The sequence below is a fragment of the Psammomys obesus genome, unplaced genomic scaffold (genome assembly GCF_907164565.1).
Source record: "Psammomys obesus unplaced genomic scaffold, mPsaObe1.curated_primary_1811, whole genome shotgun sequence".
Taxonomy (NCBI): Eukaryota; Metazoa; Chordata; class Mammalia; order Rodentia; family Muridae; genus Psammomys; species Psammomys obesus.
Window position 1 is genome coordinate 56,549,305 of NW_026591086.1, and position 19,697 is coordinate 56,569,001.

Here is a 19,697-nt window from a genome sequence, read left to right on the forward strand (position 1 = left end):
AGAGACGTGAAATTTTTTTCATACAAGTCTTTGACTTGCTTGGTTAGGGTTACACCAAGGTACTTTATGTCATTTGTGGCTATTTTGAAGGGTGTTGTTTCTCTAATTTCTTTCTCAGCTCTTTTGTCTTTTGTATACAAGAGTGCTACTGATTTTTTTTTGAGTTAATTTTGTATCCGGCCACTTTGCTGAAGGTGTTTATCAGCTGTAGGAGTTCCCTGGTAGAGTTTTTGGGGTCACTCATGTATACTATCATATCATCTGCAAATAGTGATACTTTGACTTCTTCCTTTCCAATTTGTATCCCCTTGATCTCCTTCAACTGTCTTATTGCTCTAGCAAGGACTTCCAGCACTATGTTGAAGAGATATGGAGAGAGTGGGCAGCCTTGTCTTGTCCCTGATTTCAGTGGGATTGATTTAAGTTTCTCTCCGTTCAGTTTGATGTTGGCTATAGGCTTGCTGTATATCGCCTTTACTATGTTTAGATATGTGCCTTGTATCCCTGATCTCTCCAATACTTTAAACATGAATGGATGTTGGATTTTGTCAAATGCTTTTTCAGCATCTAGGGAGATTATCATGTGGTTTTTTTCTTTCAGTTTGTTAATATGGTGGATCACATTGATGGATTTCCGTATATTGAACCACCCCTGCATACCTGGGATGAAGCCTACTTGGTCATAGTGTATAATATCTTTGATGTGTTCTTGTATTCGGTTTGCAAGTATTTTGTTAAGTATTTTTGCATCAATGTTCATAAGGGAGATTGGCCTGAAATTCTCTTTCTTTGTTGAGTCTTTGTGAGGTTTAGGTACCAAAGTGACTGTGGCTTCATAGAATGAGTTTGGTAATGTTCCTTCTGTTTCTATTTTGTGGAATAGTTTGAAGAGAATTGGAGTTAGCTCTTCTTTGAAGGTCTGGTAGAATTCTGAGCTGAAGCCATCTGGTCCTGGGCTTTTTTTGGATGGGAGACTTTTGATAACTGCTTCTATTTCTTTAGGGGATATAGGACTATTTAATTGATTTACCTGGTCCTGATTCAGCTTTGGTAAGTCAAATCGATCAAGAAAATTGTCCATTTCATTTAGATTTTCAAATTTTGTAGCATATAGACTTTTGAAGTAAGTCCTAATGATTGTTTGGATTTTCTCAGTGTCTGTAGTTATGTCCCCCTTTTCATTTCTGATTTTGTTGATTTGGGTGGTGTCTCTCTGCCTTTTAGTTAGCTTGGCTAAGGGTTTGTCGATCTTGTTGATTTTCTCAAAGAACCAGCTCTTGGTTTCATTGATTCTTTGAATTGTTTTATTTGTTTCTAATTGATTGATTTCAGTCCTGAGTTTGATTATTTCCAGCCGTCTACTCCTTTTTGGTGTGTCTGCTTCTTCTTTTTCTAGGGTTTTTAAGTGGGCCATTAAGTTGCTTGAATGAGCTGTCTCGAATTTCTTCTTGAAGGCACTTAGTGCTATGGACTTTCCTCTTAGCACTGCTTTCATTGTGTCCCACAAGTTAGGGTATATTGTGTCTTCATTTTCATTGAGTTCTAGAAAGGCTTTAATTTCTTTCTTTATTTCTTCCCTGACCCAGCTGTCATTTAGTAACAAGTTGTTCAGTTTCCATGTGTGTGTAGGCTTTTTGCTATTTCTGTTGTTGTTGAAGTTCAGCTTTATTCCATGGTGATCAGACAAGATACAAGGGATTATTTCAATCTTCTTGTATCTGTTGAGGCTTGCTTTGTGACCAACTATATGGTCTATTTTGGAGAAGGTTCCATGAGGTGCTGAGAAGAAGGTAAATTCTTTTGTGTTTGGGGGTAAAGTTCTGTAAATGTCTGTGAGGTCAATTTGATTCATGACCTCTGTCAGGGATATTGTTTCTTTGTTTAATTTCTGGTTTGTTGACCTGTCCTTTGTTGAGAGTGGGGTGTTGAAGTCTCCCACTATTAATGTGTGGGGATCTATATGTGGTTTAAATTTTATCAATGTTTCTTTTACAAATGTGGGTGCTCTTGCATTTGGGGCATAGATATTCAGGATTGTGATGTCTTCCTGGTGGGATTTTCCTTTGATGAGTATGAAGTGTCCTTCCCCATTTCTTTTTATTTATTTTGGTTGAAAGTCTATTTTATCAGATATTAGAATGGCTACTCCTGCTTGTTTCTTGGGTCCATTTGCTTGGAAAGTCGTCTTCCAACCTTTTACCCTCAGGTAATGTCTGTCTTTGTGTCTTAGGTGTGTTTCTTGTATGCAACAGATTGCTGGGTTTTGTTTACGTATCCATTCTGTTAATCTGTGTCTTTTTATTGGAGAGTTGAGTCCATTGATGTTGAGAGAGATTAATGACCAGTGGCTGTTAGATCTTTTGATTTTGATGTTGGCTGTGGTCATAAGGTTGTGTGCTTGGTTGCTTTTTGTTTTACTCTAGTAAGGTTAATTATTTCCTGTGTTTTCTTGACAGAAACTAATTTTCTTGGGTTGTATTTTCCCTTCCAGTGTCTTTTGTAATGCTGGATTTGTGTGTCGGTATTGTTGAAATTTGTTTTTGTTATTGAATATCTTGTTTTCTCTGTCTATGAGGACTGAGAGTTTTGCAGGGTATAGTAGCCTGGGCTGACACCTCTGTTCTCTTAGGGTCTGCATGATATCTGTCCAGGCCCTTCTGGCTTTCATAGTCTCTGTTGAAAAGTCAGGTGTGATTCTAATGGGTTTGCCATTATATCTTACTTGGCCTTTTCCCCTTGCAGCTTTTAGTATTTTTTCTTTGTTCTGTATACTTACTGTTTTGATTATTATGTGGTGGGAGGATTTTCTTTTCTGGTCAGATTTGTTAGGTGTTCTGTAGGCCTCATGTATTCTTATTGGCTTCTCCTTTAACTTGGGGAAATTTTCTTCAATGATTTTGTTGAAAATATTTTCTGGGCCTTGGAGAAGGGAGTCTTCTTTTTCCTCTATACTTGTTATTCTTAGGTTTTGTCTTTTCATATTGTCTTGGATTTCTTGGACGGTCTGTGTCAGGAATTTTTTGGATTTAACATTTTCTTTGACAGATACATCGATTTCTTCCATTGTATCTTCTACACCTGAGATTCTTTCTTCCATCTCTTGTAGTCTGTTGGTTATACTTACCTCTGTAGTTCCTGTTTTCTTCCCTAAATTCTTCCTCTCCATTATTTCCTCCATTTGTGTTTTCTTTAATTTTTCCAGTTCTATCTTCAGGTCTTGAGTTGTTTTGTTTACTTCCTTCACCTGTCTGATTGTATTTTCCTCTTTTTCTTTTAGTTCCTTCAACTCTGTTTCTTTTATTTCTTTCAGTGATTTAATTATTTCTTCTCTGAAGGCCGCAAACTCTTTGGCTGTATTTCTTCACGGATGGCCATAATCTGCTTGTCTTTAACTTCCTCCATTTCTTTACGGATAGCCATGATCTGTTTGGTTTTATCTTCCTCTAATTCTTTACGTATTTTATTTGTTTCCTCTATTATCATCTTCATCAGCATAGATGTAAGGTCATCTTGATTTTCTATTATGCTGCGTTGTCCAGGGTTGTTCGCCCCTGGATGGCTGGGTTCTGGAGATGACCTATTGCTCTGTCTTTTGTTGGTTGAGCTTTTATGCTGACCTCTACCCACTGGGCTGTTTTAGGTGTTGGCTCTTAGTTTCTGTGCTTCCTGGAGTCCTGAGGTAGGGAGAATCCCCTTGGCCGGAAGATGATTTTTCCTGAAGGAGTCCTCCTCTGCTTTTTGGTTATGGTCACTGTATGGCCAGTGTTTCTCAGGAATTGCCACTGTTCACCTCAGGTGTATAGACCTGAGTAGTAGCTGTGGTCTTTGTTAGGCAGGGGAGGATCTCCTCTTACCCATAAAATTTCTCAAGACAGCTGCCCCACTGCTGGGTTATAAATTTAGTGAGCTGCTGCTGTTGTTACAGTTTTCCAGGTACAGTCCTCTTGAAGAACCTGCTGATTCCCTAGCTGTGGGGTTTTCTCCCAACAGGGAAACTCAGTCTGTTATCCTGGGGCGCACAGTTCTGTCCGGGAAAGTGAGAGGAGCGCCCATCAAGTCTCTGGGCCAGAGTCTGATTGCTCTGCTCTGGGCCTGGAGAATGTGCACCTAGGTTGAGTTGGCGCCTGGGGGCGCAGCTCTGGTCTGGAGGCTGGGTGCCTCACTCTGGACCAGAAGCTGTGTGTCCCTGTCTGGGATGGCGGCTGCAGGCACTGCTCTGGTCCGGACTCTGTGGGTGCAGCCCTCTTGAAGGACCAGGGATTCCCACAGTTTTGTCAGTCTAGCTAGGGATAACTGGTTGATCCTTTGCACAGTATCTGAGGGCTGCTATAATGGCTCTCTGGTTTTTGTAGGTCTGAGGATGCAGCTGTGTGCCCCAGTTCCCTAGGGGAACTCAATAATGGTGGCTGAGCACAGTGCTCCTGCCTGCATTAGGAAGCTAGAGCCTAGAATCTGAATCCAGAAAGTCTTTTGGTGCTGGGTGTCCTGAGCGTTAAACCTGATGACCCCCCCCCGCTGGGGGTTTCCTCCTGCCAGAGACACCCAGTCTTTGCTTTGGGGACTGCTGTTCTGTCTGGGGTGGCGAGTAGAACCCACAGGCACAGAAGCCCGCCTGTGGCTCTGCCTTTCCTGTCTTTGGGAGTCTGGGCATCTGCCTAAACTGGATAATTTTCCCGAGACCTTTTCAGGGTGGGGGTGTCGGCTGAGTGCTCTGAGATCAGACCAGCCGTTTCCCTCCCTGTGGGTTTGCACCTGACAGTGAAAGTCAGTCTGTGGTGCCCTGGTGTCCTGGGGCCCACAGTTCTACCTGAGGCGGCGAATCAGGCGCGCAGGCAGGGCTTTGTACAGGCGCCTGGGTCCCTGGCTCTGGCTCCGGCCTGGCTCCTGGGGCGCCCGTGGAACCCGACTCTTTTCCAGGGGATGTCTGGGTGACCTAAGGTTGGTCCCAATCGTTTCCTTCTCCGTGGGTTTATCTCTCGACTGGAAAATCCAGTCTGTGATGTTCTGGGCCCACAGTTCAGTCTGGGACAGTGACCAGATCATGCTGGTGTGTAGCTCTGGGCTGGCGACCAAGTGCCTGGTGGAACCAGGATCTCTTCCGCGGTTTAGCCGAGTGAGTTAAAGCTGATTGAATCCCCCACCGTGGGGTATCCTCTCACCTGTGAAACACAATCACTTGTGTTTTATGGCCGCGAGTTCTGATTGCTGGTCACTGTGCCAATCCTGCTGTGCTCCTGCTCAGAATGAGTCCTCCTGGCGCCGCCATCTTGCCCTGCCTCTCACTAATTTGCATTCTTATCAACAATGTGTAAGGAAAACCTACATTTTGATTGTGGTAAAAATTAGATGTTTGGTAAATAACTGTCAATTGCAATTTAATTTTAAAATATGGTAAGTTTTTTTTTTTTTTTTTAAATAAAAGCAGTAGTGGAATACACACACATACTCATCTAAGGGAAGGGACTCAAGCTTATGTCTATTATGATGAACATAACACTGGGCCTCCCAGGACTGAGCTACCATAGACACTTAAGTTGTTTCTGTGGCTTGGCTGCTGTAAATAGCGCTGCTGGACATTCTGGTGTAGGTGACTTTACAAAGAAGATTACTCAGTCATATAGTGGTATTTTTAACTGTTTTCAAAACCTACATACTGTTTCTCAACATTGCTACAACAGTGGACATTTCTGCCAGTAGGGTTTCTTTTCTCTGTGCACCAGACACCCCCCTTCCCATGGTTTAGCTACCACATGGGGTGACTTTAAAAGAGTGGCTTATTTTGGCTGTACTTTCAGAAGTTTGAATCCATGGTCATTTGGGCCCTTGTTCTTGCCTCTGTTGCAAGGCAATCTCTCAGGAGGACAGCATGTCTACTTCAGGGTCAGGAAGCAGCTGGTGTCTTCCTGCCTTGAAGTAACAGGCCCTTTCTTCTCAAGATCGCTAGTCCTTTCCAGCAGCATCAAGCTGGGGATTAACCAGAAGCCCCTTTAGGGGTTGGGCCTTTGTGTAGGGGGCATGAGCGGTGCAGATGAACAAGCACTGGAGAAGCCAGGAATGTTAGCCGTGCAGCATTGTGTCCTTAATGGAGGAAGTGATGCTGTTTCACACCACCACTCAGCTGGCGAGTTTGCTGTCTGTAGAGCCTGACCTCACCCGAATCACCCAGGATGCTTATTCCAGACGCTCTCTCCCTAGACCTTTCTGGTTAGCTTTTAGTCAGTAGATCCCATCCTCGGGAGATGTCACATACTTTACAGCCTGCTGACCTCTGTGCCAATCTCAGTCAGACCAAACCAGATCCTAGAGCCTCCTAAGCTGTAGAGCCCATTTTCATAGGGGAGGCCACACCTACTTTGCAAAAGAGTCAGTATAGTCATGCCTTAAGCTTTATTCACATGGGATTGGGATAATTGTTACCAAGAACCCTTTATCCAAAATTACACTCAAATATGTCTAAATAAATTGCCTGGTGTCAGATTCTAGAAATTTGAACCAGCACGAACTAAGTCAGGCTGTAGTCGTTTCCCTGTGGGCTCTGCTGCTTGCAGGGGCTCCCCTCCCCCACACCTTTGGGGGAACATTCTAGGTCCCAAGCAGTGCAGCCGTCTTTCTGAGAAGAGATGTGGAGTGTGTTTTTGGGTACCTGCCTGCGATTTCTTCATTTTCAAGTCCTTTGCCTGTTTTTCTTGCAGGTGTTCTTGTTTTTGAGTTCTGTAAGTTATCGATATTAACTTGTGTGTTTATCCCTTACCCGATAATAGTTTATAACTTCTCCACAACATGTCAATTGCCTTTTTACTTTTACTTTGTGTCTGCATCACCTAAAAGCTTAGATTATGCAGATAAATACATGAAATTCTATTACATTATAATCTTATTTTTACCTCAAAGGGGTCAAATTTAGGTACTTTAATTGCCGTAAATTAACTTTAGAAGAACATGTCCACATTTTAAAGCTGGCTGATGTGTAATTCTAGGGGAGATGACTTTTCACCTCATTGTGGATTTAGTTGTTTCCAGTGCTGGGGATTGAACATAGCGTCACACATTTGGAGGCAAAAATTGTGTCATGACAGCTCCTCCCATTCTGAACACAGAATCACAGGACAGTCACAGAAGTGTTAGGGGTGTGGGTCAGTGGCAGAGGAAGTGCTTAGCCTGCATGAGGCCCTGGGTTCAGTCCCAGCACAGAAGGGAACTTGCACTCACTGGCCATACCCAGATGCATGCTGCTGCTTCTCCTTGGTGAGGAAATACACACAGCATGTACAAGAGCGATTAAGTCAGGGTTTCGGTACGTAACCCCGGGTTTAGACTTTATTGGGAAGTACCCATGATGGCCCACCGGGTAACGCCACATGTGTCAAGCCCAGTTAAGTTCAATCCCTGGAGCCCACATGCAGGAAGGCAAGCGGAGACTGCTGTGGTTTGCACTTGCGCCGTGACACGCAGGCCGTGCCACACAGCATGCATACATAAATAACCTTACAGGCCAACTAGTCACAAAATACGTCACTGAGACATGGCAAAACTTGCATCCGTGCTACTCCTGCTTGTTACCTGCTGCTGTATAGGGAGTAATTGATGGTTAGCCACTGCACTGTCTCTGGTTCTAGGTAGAGGTTTGCGCACGGTGTGATGCGCAGGGTCTGTGCCATGGTGTTTGGGAAGAGCAGATCTTTGAGTATGTTACAGGTACTGGATTTAAGAGAATAAACTTTATGATCTTTGAGTATGTTACAGGTACTGGATTTAAGAGAATAAACTTTATTTTGTTGTTTTGCTGTAGCTCAAATCTAATCCAAATGAACATGAAGAGAAGGAGGCCCAGTCTCAGCTTGTGAAATCTGATGAGATGCAGCGATTACGTTCTCAAGCACTCGATGCTTTTGAAAGTGCCGATTACCCTGCTGCTATAACCTTCCTTGATAAGATTTTAGAGGTGAGTGCAGCTGACGGGTCTGGAGCTGCCTTTCAGAGTAAGGCATGTGTGAGACACTTGGACATGTTCATGTCCTACCAAAGCCAAGACAGGACACAGACTGAGCCTTGGGCTTTTAAAGATTGGTCATGGGAATTTGTAAGTTTTTTAGTAAATGTTGGTATGCTGTAAAGTGTGAATTACATTTCATTGCTTTTTGAGACATGATCTCTCTCAGGATAGCTCTGGCTGACCCCAAACACTATGTAGACCAGGCTGGCCTTGAACTCACACAGCTCTGCCTGCCAATGTCTCCCAGGTGCTGGGATTAAAGTCGTGCACCACCCTGCCTGGCCAGGAATTACATATTTTTACTCACTGCTTGTTACACTTTTTTTTTTTTTTTTGAGAATACTATGCTAGATAATGGTGAAAGACAAGTTACTTAGAAAGAAAAGAAAGATGGTGTTTGGAAACAAAAAGAAACGCTTATAGTGAGAGTCTTCTAGAGAGAAGGCAGACAGTGCTATGACAGGGAGGACGGTTCTGACAGGAAGCACTGAGTTTAGCGCTGCCTTCCTCAGAAGGGTTTAATGGCAGATGAGTCAGAAAAGCCTGAATGGGAATGATGAATACAGTTACCATTTCCACAGCTCTTTGACTCAGTATTGGCGATAAACATGTGATATGTGGAAAATAGGCATTCATTTGAGAATTAAGAAATTACGTGTGTGTATGAATGTGTGATGGAGATCGTGGCGTGTGCTTGTGTGTACTGTGCTGTTCTCGTGGAGACCAGAGATTAGTCTTGTGAGTTACTTCTCCTCTGTGTGGGTTCTGTGGGTCACACTCGAGTCACCAGTCTTGTGTGCCAGCGTCTGCACATACTAAAACATCTTGCATCTTGCCCGCCTTATTTGATTATTTTATGGAGGAGAAGTGATAGTGCATGGAGTTCTTGCTGTACTAAACCATCTTATTGATAGAAATATAAAACTATCATTTTCACTGGAAGGCTGTCCATTTGGGCCTATCCCATTGTCAGAATAGGTACTACTGGTTTTTGGTTTTCATATATATAAAGCTGACATGTTTGAAGCTCTGAGGAAAACAACGTACAGGCCCTGTGTATGGTGAGCTTGGGGTATCTGTTTGGAAGAATCTACTGTGTTTAGTGAGTATAATGGACTTTTCATAAAACAGGAATGGTGAAGTCTTAACTTCCATGTTATTTTCCCTTTTTAAAAATGAGGATTTAACAAGGAAGCAAGGATGTAGCAGTTTACATCCTTAATTTGATAATTAATGCAGTTTAAGTATTTTGCTAATTGAGAACATAGGTTTTGTTCTGGGGGTGTAGCTCAGTTGGTAGAGCTTTTGATCAGTACTCACACAGCCCCGAGCTGGACGCCTGGATTAACTGAGCATGAGGGGCATAGGGTATTGGAGACCAACTTAGTATGCACGATATCCTGTCTCAAAACACAAGACAAAGCAAGAATTACAAAAACAACAGATTTTCTTAATTATATAAATTAAAATTGTTGAGCATTGCATAATATCTTCAGATGTCTGAATGGGAATAACCATATGGCTTTTTTCTTTCCGTCTTACTCTTTTCTTTTCTTTTTTCTTTTCTTTCTCTCTTTTTCTTCCTCTCTCTCTTTCTTCTTTTGAGAAAGGGTTTCATTGTGCATCAAGCTTGCCTGAACCCAATGTGCAAATGCTATGCTTATATTTAGGGTTTTAAAATTCTGTAATCTGGGAATGAAGGAAATAAAAAGCCCTATTGCTGCAATATATCTCCTCTCTCAGAATTTAAGACACACTGAAGAAATTATCACATTCTATTTGTCACACTTAAGTGTATCAGGATTTTAAACACCATTTATAAAACAATGACTTTAATCACACTAACAGAGGGTTTTTATGTTTGTGGATTAAAGTGTGGGATGCAAGAGTCAATGTGCATACCTTATGTGTCTTAAAGTCTAGTTCTTTTGTTTCTCAAGGTTTGTGTTTGGGATGCAGAATTGCGTGAACTGCGAGCTGAGTGCTTCATAAAGGAAGGGGAGCCTAGGAAGGCGATCAGTGACTTAAAGGCTGCTTCAAAGCTGAAGAGTGACAACACAGAGGCGTTTTTCAAAATCAGCACACTCTACTACCAACTTGGAGACCACGAGCTGTCCCTCAGGTCAGTCCCTGTGACATCCACATTTGTCTTTTTTTTTTTTTTTTAAAAGATTTAGTTATTTATTATTTATACAATATTCTGCCTGCATACCAGCAGAGAACACCAGATCTTTTAGGTTATCACTAGATAACCTAGGTTATCCCTAAGGTGTTAGATAAATTCTACAGCTTCTTTTCATGAAATAGTCTTATTAACATAAGTGTTTAATATATAACTCTAGGCCATTTGAATTACCGTGTCTGAGACAATGTGCATAGTAAATTATGAACTTCTCATTGTTCCAAACATAAATACTTTAATGAATTTCTCTACTTAATACAGAGAAGTAGTCAGTGATTATTTTGACTTGGAATATTTCTTTTTTTTTTTTTTTTTAAATTACATGAACAGTGAAGTTCGCGAATGCCTGAAACTTGACCAGGACCACAAAAGGTGTTTTGCGCACTACAAGCAAGTAAAGAAACTTAATAAGCTGATTGAGTCAGCTGAGGAGCTGATCAGAGATGGCAGGTAAGAGCCTCTCCTTATCTGCCTGGTTAGGATCTGGATGGCCCTGAGCTTAGCAGCGCTGCGAGGGTTACAGTCACTGTTGACACAGACACAGAGTAATAGTAACTGGACAGTGTCCACCTAACTACAGAGCTGTGCGCTGGCTCGGAGTCTCTCGTTTTGAGTGTCAGGCACTGCACTGTGTACTGCGAGTGCAGAAATGTGACTACACCTTTTAGGTTATGTGGAGGCTGATTGAAGTGCTTGAGTGGATCTTGATGGGCTAAGCAAAGCAGAGCCCTCAATCCAGTCTGCAGTAGTGAAGACCAGGATTAAAAGAAAAACTCTTGGAGAGCGGGGAGAAGTTCTCATGTTAAAGTAGGAGCTGCTTGAAGCAGTGGGTGTGTCTGTGAACACGGCAGTGTGGGCGTTGGAGGCTGGGGCGGCGGGTTCCTCACAGTGCTGCCCACGGTAGACTCTGCCCTCCCCGCTGGTGAGACCTTTGTAGCTGTCACGAGACTGCCTCGCCTAGTTGACTTCACTGTCCTACAAACTGTACTGTCTTGGAGTACTGTAACGCATAATCAAGATGCTGATTAATTCTGTCACCGTGTGAGCACCTCTTGGGTGTACGGCTTCTTTTACAGCCAATCACTTCCCTGTCCCAGCCTTCCTTAGATCTGAGCAACGACTAATAGAGTCTTTGTTTCTGTGGTTTTGCCTTTTCAAGAGCATTAAAGAAATGGGGAAAGGGGAAAAGGGATGGGGGAGAAGGAAAGAATACTCAAGTTAGTTTATTGATAGTAAGTTTATTGGGCTTACAGGGACATGGATGACCCAAAAGCAGCTCTCACCTCGGCATGGATGATGAGGTGCTAGGAGCTAGAGTCCTTTCATTTAACTTTCAACCCATTATACTCCCCAGCCACATGCTGTGCATTGTTTTTATTGTATTTTTGTGTGCATGTCCTGGAGAGGACACATGGGCTTTCTCCACTGTCTGAGTCTTAGGGCTTAATCTCAGGTCATCAGTCTTGTTGACAAGGGTCTTAGCTGCTCAGTCATCTGGTCATCCATTCCTCCAACCGCATGCTTTAAATTGATACAAGAAGCTGGCCATCCACCCCCAACCACATGCTTTAAAGACGCCTGCCTCTGGATTGAGCACTTACTCTGCATTAAGATTAGATGAATTCTATTTGAAGGCAGGTGTTGTGCTTGCTCCATTGTACTAATTAAGCAATACGTAGCGAAAGGAGAGGGTGCTATGTACAGCTTTGCAGATAGTTTTGTTGTTAATGCCTGGTTGCTTATTTCATAGATACACAGATGCAACCAGCAAATATGAGTCTGTCATGAAAACTGAGCCCAATGTTGCTGAGTATACAGTCCGCGCAAAAGAAAGGATCTGTCACTGCTTCTCTAAGGTAACACTTTCTTGTGAACACTTAACATGGACTACCTCATCACTGTAAGCGCACACCCTCCCTGAGCATGCTCTCTGGCCCACGGTGCTTGTTTTCATTCATTCTTTTGGTACTCAGGATTTAACTTGGGAATCTGTGATGAGAGGTAAGCCCTTTCCGCTGAGGTGCACCTCCAGCCATAGTTTCTTTTCTCGCCTTACTCTTAGGATGAGAAGCCTGTGGAAGCCATTAGAATATGCTCTGAGGTTTTACAGCTGGAACCTGACAATGTGAACGCACTGAAAGACCGAGCAGAGGCCTATTTAATAGAGGAAATGTACGATGAAGGTAAATTCTAAAGGGATCTGATGTGCACTATCTAAAGGTTAAATTGTATGAAACCAGCACATACTCGGTTGCATTTTATGTTGAACAGATTCTTCTGCAAATGGCTAAGAATTTGGAAAGTTAGTAGTTACTTTTTCCTTAGTGGTCACAACAGGTGTAGCACTGAGTAAAGAGTTCTGTTGAAAGCAGTTCAGTGGAACATGAAAGTAAAAAGTTGCGTTTTCTTGTAGTCAGTTCAATTAGGAGAGATGAACCTCAGAATAGAAAATTTGTTATAGATTTCCTGTCATCCAGAGGTAATCGTTGTTCATATGTTTTTTCCAGACGTGTCCATGTGCCTATGACTACTTTAAGCATATAAGTGCACAGTATGTATAATACATGTATACATAACCCATGCATAGACATTGTCTAACAGAACAATCCTGTGACCTCCTGACTTTAGCAGCGTTAGGATAGGTGCTGACTGGACTTGAAATTGACCTAGGAGAACTTCCTTGTAGAAGTTGTGAGGATCTTGAACAGGCAGCGCGAGAGCATGCACAGTACTATGTTCGCTGAAAGGTGGAGCTCATTCCATGTGATGTCCTTGTCACACTTTTATAGTATTCTTTGAACATTTAAATAGCGATGTTTGCAAATTCTTAAATTTATTTGGCAATTTCACATGGCTTTTAATCAGAATTATCCCCCATTCTCTCCCACTCTGTCTAGAACTCTTCCCAACACATTGCCCTCCTTCTGTCATTTTAATTTTAATTTTGTAATAGTACACTGACTTTAAGGTTGCTTGTCTGAGCATGTTTATGGGTGTGTGGCTACAGACCTGAAAAAAGAATGACTCCCTTTCTTCCAGAAGCCATTAACTGTCTATAGCGCCTCAGCTAGGGGGAGAGGAGTGCCTTGGGAGCCTTTCCTGGAATGCTGGCTGGCTTGATTCTGTAGGTTACCAGGCTGCTGTTGAGTTGGCGAGTCTATGTCATTTTCAGGAGATAGAGTCTATAGTATTCCTCTCAGCCTCTGGCTCCTACATTCTCTCCTCTGTCCCTTACGTGTAGTGTTTCTCAGGCCTTGGAGGTGGTGATAATAGATACCAGTTTTAAGGCTGAGTGCTTAACAGTCACTTACTTTCATTTTCAATTAATTATGAATCTGCATCAACTGCTGAGCACTATAAAAAGAAGCATCTTTGACCAAGGATAAAAATATCATTAATCTATGGGTATAAAGTTTAGAAGGCAGTTCGGTAAACATGTTCATTTTAGCAAAACAATCCTGACCATTTGCTTGCCTATGGGTCCACCTTGGGGTTCTTTGCTAGGCCTACAGCCTCCCTCGTTACAGGCTTTGGACCAGATTGATGCTGCCAGGCAGGAATCTCCCCTGTGAAGCGGAGCAGTTGTTACCCGTCACATCCGTGCCACTGTTGCACCAGTGAGCACACCTCGCCTAGCGGGTGAGAACTGTCGGGTGCAGAGCCCAGTGCTGGACTCGGAGGAGCTACTGTAGGAATCATTTTAGGTTCTTGCTACTTCCTGCTTGTAGTGCTGTGAATGTAGGAAACAACCAATAATTCTGCACTTTTATAATGAGAAAAATATGCATACTGTAACTTAATAAATGGGTATGATTAAAAAGACCTGGCAGTTGGGGAGGGTGAGATGCCCAGTAGGTAGAGGGGCCTGCCGCCAAGCCTGCCGATTTGAGTTCAGTGTGGGACTCGGTGTGGTGCATGTAGAGAACCAACTACTGCAAGCTGTTCTGTGGCCTCCCCTGTGCTGCACCGTGGCCTCCCCAGGTCTCGGTTTAAAGGTAATAAAAACTTTAAATTTAAGAATGAAAATGTGACTTGGGGAGGCAGAGGCAGGTGGACCTCTGTGAGTTCGAGGCCATCCTGGTCTACAAAGAGTGTCCAGGACAACTAAGGATACACAAAAACCCTGTCTCGAAAAACAAACAACAACAAAAACAGGTAGAAAAGAAAATATGAGTTGGGCAGTGGTGTTGCACACCTTTAATCCCAGCATACTTATACTTGGGAAGCAGAGGCAGGAGGATCTTTGTGAGTTCAAGACCAGCCTTGTCTACAGAGTGAGTTCCAGCACAGCCAGGGCTACACAGAAACCCTGTCTTGAAAAGTCAAAAACAAAACCAGAATGTCAATGTGTTTTAAATTAAGAGTTTATATGAATACCAAATTTGTGTATCTTGAAACATTTTCTCTCATATTCCTTCAGAGTGTTTCCTTCCAAGGCTGGGGCAGTAAGTGCTATAAATATTAGTTGTAAATATTAGTTGTATCACAAATAGCCTCATTGCTATTTGTGATAGTTTTATGAACTAAGTTGGAAAAAATTCCCTGTAGGATGAATCACAATAATAGTCTTACTACCATAAGGGTATGGACGAGCCTGCTAGGTTAGTTGCTCACATTGAACTTGTCTGTTGATGGTATTGGCTCATTTTCAAAGTAGAACAGATAGTTAAACTTTGTTGTGCTTGTCATTTTATCCTTTGCTCAAGGTTAAGATTAAGAAATGTCAACCAAAGACATTTTCTTTTCTACAGTATTTTTTTCATAAACAATAGAATTTGGTCTCAACAAATTGTCTTTTTAGGCAATGTGTGTCAAGCCTTCCTGACTAACCCCAAACTTGGTAGGACATGTTGGACTTAGCCTGTAGTTGCACTTAGGGTCTAAGATGTACTCCACTGAGGGAGAAAAGTGCCAAGGACCAACTTGGTTCTGGAGGAAATAAGACTGAATATTGTTTTTCTATAATTGACACAAGTCAAGTTTAGTTCTACAACTGGGCCTCATCAGAGACCCAGTGCCCAGGGCTGTCATTGAATGCTACTTTCTAGTCACTGTTCACTCATAGCTAGATTGAGACTCTCAGGCCACACGAGCCTGTTACCAAGGAGTATTGGAATGTTCCTGAAATCCAGCATCCCAAACTTAGTCATGAATAATCTCATCAGCCAGACAGTCAAAGGATGAATCTCAGCCCTGGTACATTGATTCTTTTGGCTTATTAGATACCCAGATACTCTAAAATAAAACATGTATTGTAGATTTCTTCCAGACCTTTAATACTAGGTCTTTCTGTATTTTGATTTTGGTTGACACTGCTATCATGTTGCAGTACCGAGCTCCCTTTGTACCTTTTACTTTTTCCAGACTATCAACCATATGTATTAATGCTGATTCTCTTTTCCAATGTTTTGCCTTGTTTGCTCTGCACTCATTTAGGTCCTAGCGGTGGCAGGATTGCTCTGTGTGATATTAAAATACTTTGAAGGAGGTGTGGGAAATAACGTGGTAGTGTAGACAAACAAACCAAACACAATGGGAATTAGTGTGAACAGAGTTATGAAGTGGATACCATTTAGGCTCCTAGGAGCGACAGTGAGCTCAAGAGCTGGCAATGAGGACTTAGTACCAAGTTGCTAAAATATATAAAGGCACTGAACCCTAATTCTCCCTAATAGCATTTTCCTAAACATATTTTGACAGCCATTCAGGATTATGAAGCTGCTCAGGAACACAACGAAAATGATCAGCAGATTCGGGAAGGTTTAGAGAAAGCCCAGCGGTTACTGAAACAGTCACAGAAACGAGATTATTATAAAATCTTGGGAGTGAAAAGGTGAACTATTGACGTTTGCATGCTCTATTTAAACAACTGCTTTAAAGCTAATATAGCTCATTTTGTCTTAACCTGGTTCGCTTCACGTATTCATTATTTCTGACATATAATACTCTAATAACCTTTAACATCATAAACTGTATCGGTATGTTATAGGCAAATTTCTTTTATAAAAACCAGCAGTGCACTAATAAAGAGGAGTTGGTGGTGAAGTTTGTGGCATAAATAGGTCCTAGTCCTAGACTTTTTGGGAAAGCTTAAGAAGTAGAGGAGAAAACAAGTAACAGGACAGGAGCCTACCACAGAGGGCCTCTGAAAGACTCTACCCAGAGGTGTATCAAAGCAGATGCTGAGACTCGTAACCAAACCTTTGGCAGAGTGCAGGGAATCATAAGAAAGAAGGGGGAGTTAATATGACCTGGAGAGGACAGGAGCTCCATTAGGACCAAATATATCTGGGCACAGGGGTCTTTTATGAGACTGTTTCTCCAACCAAGGACCATGTATGGGTATAACCTAGAACCTCTGTTCGGATGTAGCTCATGGTAGCTTGGTATCCAAGTGGGTTCCCTAGTAAGGGGAACAGGAACTATTTCTGACATGAACTCAATGGCTGGCTCTTTGAAACCCCCCCCCCCACCCCCGAGGGAGGAGCAGTCCTGCTAGGCCACAGAGGAGAACTTTGCAGCCAGCCAGTCCTGAAGATACCTGATAAGGTAGGGTCAGATGAAAGGGGAAGTCCTCCCCTATCAGCGGACTTGGAAAGGGGCAGGGAAGAGATGAGGGAGAGAGGGTGGGATTGGGAGGGAATGAGGAAGCAGGATAGAGCTGGGATGCAAAGTTAATAAACTGTAACTAATATTAAAAAAATAAAAATAAAAAAAAAAAGTAGAGTTGAACTTCATGTTAGTTGGAGTAGGAGGGAAAAAGAGAGCCCTCCCCTGGACCTGAAGTAAGTTGTAATGTTATAAAGACCCATCTTTCCAGGCTGGAGAGGCTCTGAGGTTAATAATAGCACATGCTCTTTGAAGACAACCCAGCTTCAGCTGTCGGCACACACTCGAAGGCTCACAACTATTTCCAACCCCAGTTCTGACCTTGTGTTCTGGCTTCTGTTGTTGCACACACGGTAGTCACTCAAGCAGGCAAACACCCATGCGGACTGGCTTCTCTGACCAAGCAGACGGCCAGCCTTTGCCCCAGAGTTTAGAGCTTTGTTCTTACTAGTATTACGTAAGCTCAGCCCAAAGTAAGGGGTTCAAAAGAGATTCTGTGAATGTGTGTGCGCTTTATTTTGATTGACTGTTTGACAAGAGTCTCCATGTATAGCCTTGGCTGGCCTGAAATCACTATGTAGCCCTAGCTGGCCTTAAACTCACAGAGATTCACCTGCCTCTCCTCTAGAGTGCTGCTGGGATTAAAGGTTTACACCACCAAACCTGAACGCCCAGAAAAAACTAAGTCATGGTAGTGTGGAAATTCAGAAAGGGACAGCTGTAAAGACTGAACTGTACCCTGAGATGCTTCGGGAGGAAGCCTGGGGCGTTGGTGGGCTTGCCGTGTGTGCACCAGTCCCTAGGTCAGCCCTCAGGACTTGCCCCCACCACCTCTGTGGCCCAAAAGGAAGGAACAACAAAGCTGCCTGTCCAGAACAGTAAAGTCTTGGGCTTACAGCGCTTGTTTGCAGGGTTGTGATTAAACCTCAGGCCTTATGCATGTGAGGCAAGCCCTCTACCACTGAGTTCTCACAGAGGACTACCAGTACAGTGCTTCTGAGTTTTTATGAAAGTTGGTTGGAACCTTTCTAACTGAGATTGCTAATAATTTCCCCTGTTCTTCAGAAATGCCAAAAAACAAGAAATCATTAAAGCATACCGAAAATTAGCACTTCAGTGGCATCCAGATAATTTCCAGAATGAAGAAGAAAAGAAAAAAGCGGAGAAAAAGTTCATTGACATAGCAGCTGCTAAAGAAGTCCTCTCGGACCCAGGTACCTTCTGCTCCTGTGATGGTGCAGTGAGTGACTAGTCAGGGCTTTATGCCTTTTCCCATCTCAAGCAGGGCATGGGGGGAAAAGTGGGTTTGCTGGAGGGCTGTGGGTGGCTGGCAGTCCTGTGGTGTCACCAGTCTCTTCCCACCTGAGTTTGGGGACCCTCAGGTAAATGGTGGAATGCAAAGAATATTGAATGTGAAATACTTCCCACTGGGACAACTTCCTGTCATCTTTTCGTCTTGTTTCATATGATCAGCAATCACATGAAAGAACAATACCAGGCATGACACATATAGCTCCTAGACCCCTGCTAGCTTCCTAGCTCAGTGATGGATGACTCCTTGTACCAAATTCCCTAATGTCTCAGGAGCCTGGTAAGGAAACCAGTATGTCAAGCCAGTTTACAAAAAAATGAGAGGAGAGTAGATCACCAGCTAGGCCTGTTGTGCCCTGTGGAGGTTAGCAGCAAGCTTGCTCTAAGTCATGTGAACAGATTTACTGGTTGATCTGTATGTAAATCTTGGCAGGAGAGTGAGGAGACAGGCTAAGAATTCATGCAGACTGCTTTTCTGTGGCTTCCCAGATATGTGGGGATGCACATTCTAATCTGAGCTAGAAAGGCTCAACAAGGAGGAAAGCAAGTCTTGCCCCTAGAGCAGCTCTTTTGGCATCCATTTATAGCACAGAACTGAAACAGTCCTTTGTCCCAAGTAATGTGTACTCTAGTAGGGACGCAGGTGCACTCACTAATGCATACGACAGGCCCAGTTCACCCTCACTGAGTGCAAAGTGCGTGCACTATCCCTCAGGTGTAATGTGATGTTTGGGCTAGAGTCAGGGGACTTGAGGGACTTGAGGGTGTTAAGAAAGTCCTCCCTTCCCCCCAGCCTTGAGAACTCCTCATTTTATCCTTCATGTTGTCTGCATTACGTTTGGGAGGAAAGTGAGCCTTATGAGTGTTGTGTTTCACTTGTGCCAACCAGCTCCACAGAGCTCCTTTGGTACTTTGTGGAGGAGGACTCATGAGATTCTCACTTAATTTGGGGGTGGTGGTGAGAGTAACAACAAGTAAAGAGCATGACTTCGGGGGTTCTCTTTGCAATTGTCTTCTTCAGGATGGGAATGGGAAAGTATGGATTTGAGTATCAAAGCCTGTAGGTTAATATGTGTGTCTTTATTTGCTGGTTTCTTTTCTAGAAATGAGAAAGAAGTTTGATGATGGGGAAGATCCTCTTGATGCAGAGAGTCAACAAGGAGGTGGTGGAAACCCCTTCCATAGAAGCTGGAACTCATGGCAAGGGTTCAATCCCTTCAGCTCAGGCGGACCATTTAGATTTAAATTCCACTTCAATTAAACCAGCTATTTTACTGCTCCTCTTCTTTATTATTATTACTTTTAACGTTAAAAACAAACTTTGTTTGGGATTCTAATGGAAACGAAACAGGAACAAATCTTTTAGTTTGTCCATGACCAAAGAGTTATTTTAAGAAACAAAGCTGTTTTCATTGTAGACTTAAGGTTGATGGGCTTGCCAGGGCAGGAAGCAAGGAATTCTATTTCTGATGAAGCAGCCTACACTCACCTTGTGACTTGTGGGAGAAGTGGTCTGAGGTGTTTACCCCGTGGAGGTGTTCAAGTAGCATGACACATCTGTAGCCGCAGAGCAGACGGCCCAGCCGTGCAGTAACCACCAGG

General features: G+C 43.0%; 1 protein-coding gene across 1 annotated transcript in view; it reads left to right on the top strand.

Annotated features, from left to right (window-relative positions):
* Positions 1-19,374, top strand: part of Dnajc3 (DnaJ heat shock protein family (Hsp40) member C3) — a 40,091-nt gene extending 20,717 nt beyond the window's left edge. Inside the window, exons 5-12 of the mRNA XM_055609651.1 lie at positions 7,790-7,942; positions 9,934-10,115; positions 10,506-10,625; positions 11,926-12,031; positions 12,238-12,358; positions 15,876-16,008; positions 17,850-17,998; positions 19,199-19,374. Of these exons, the coding sequence (XP_055465626.1) occupies positions 7,790-7,942; positions 9,934-10,115; positions 10,506-10,625; positions 11,926-12,031; positions 12,238-12,358; positions 15,876-16,008; positions 17,850-17,998; positions 19,199-19,356 (1,122 nt within the window). The 3' untranslated portion in view covers positions 19,357-19,374. The remainder of the gene's footprint in view (positions 1-7,789; positions 7,943-9,933; positions 10,116-10,505; positions 10,626-11,925; positions 12,032-12,237; positions 12,359-15,875; positions 16,009-17,849; positions 17,999-19,198) is intronic.
* The last annotated feature ends 323 nt before the right edge of the window (positions 19,375-19,697 follow it).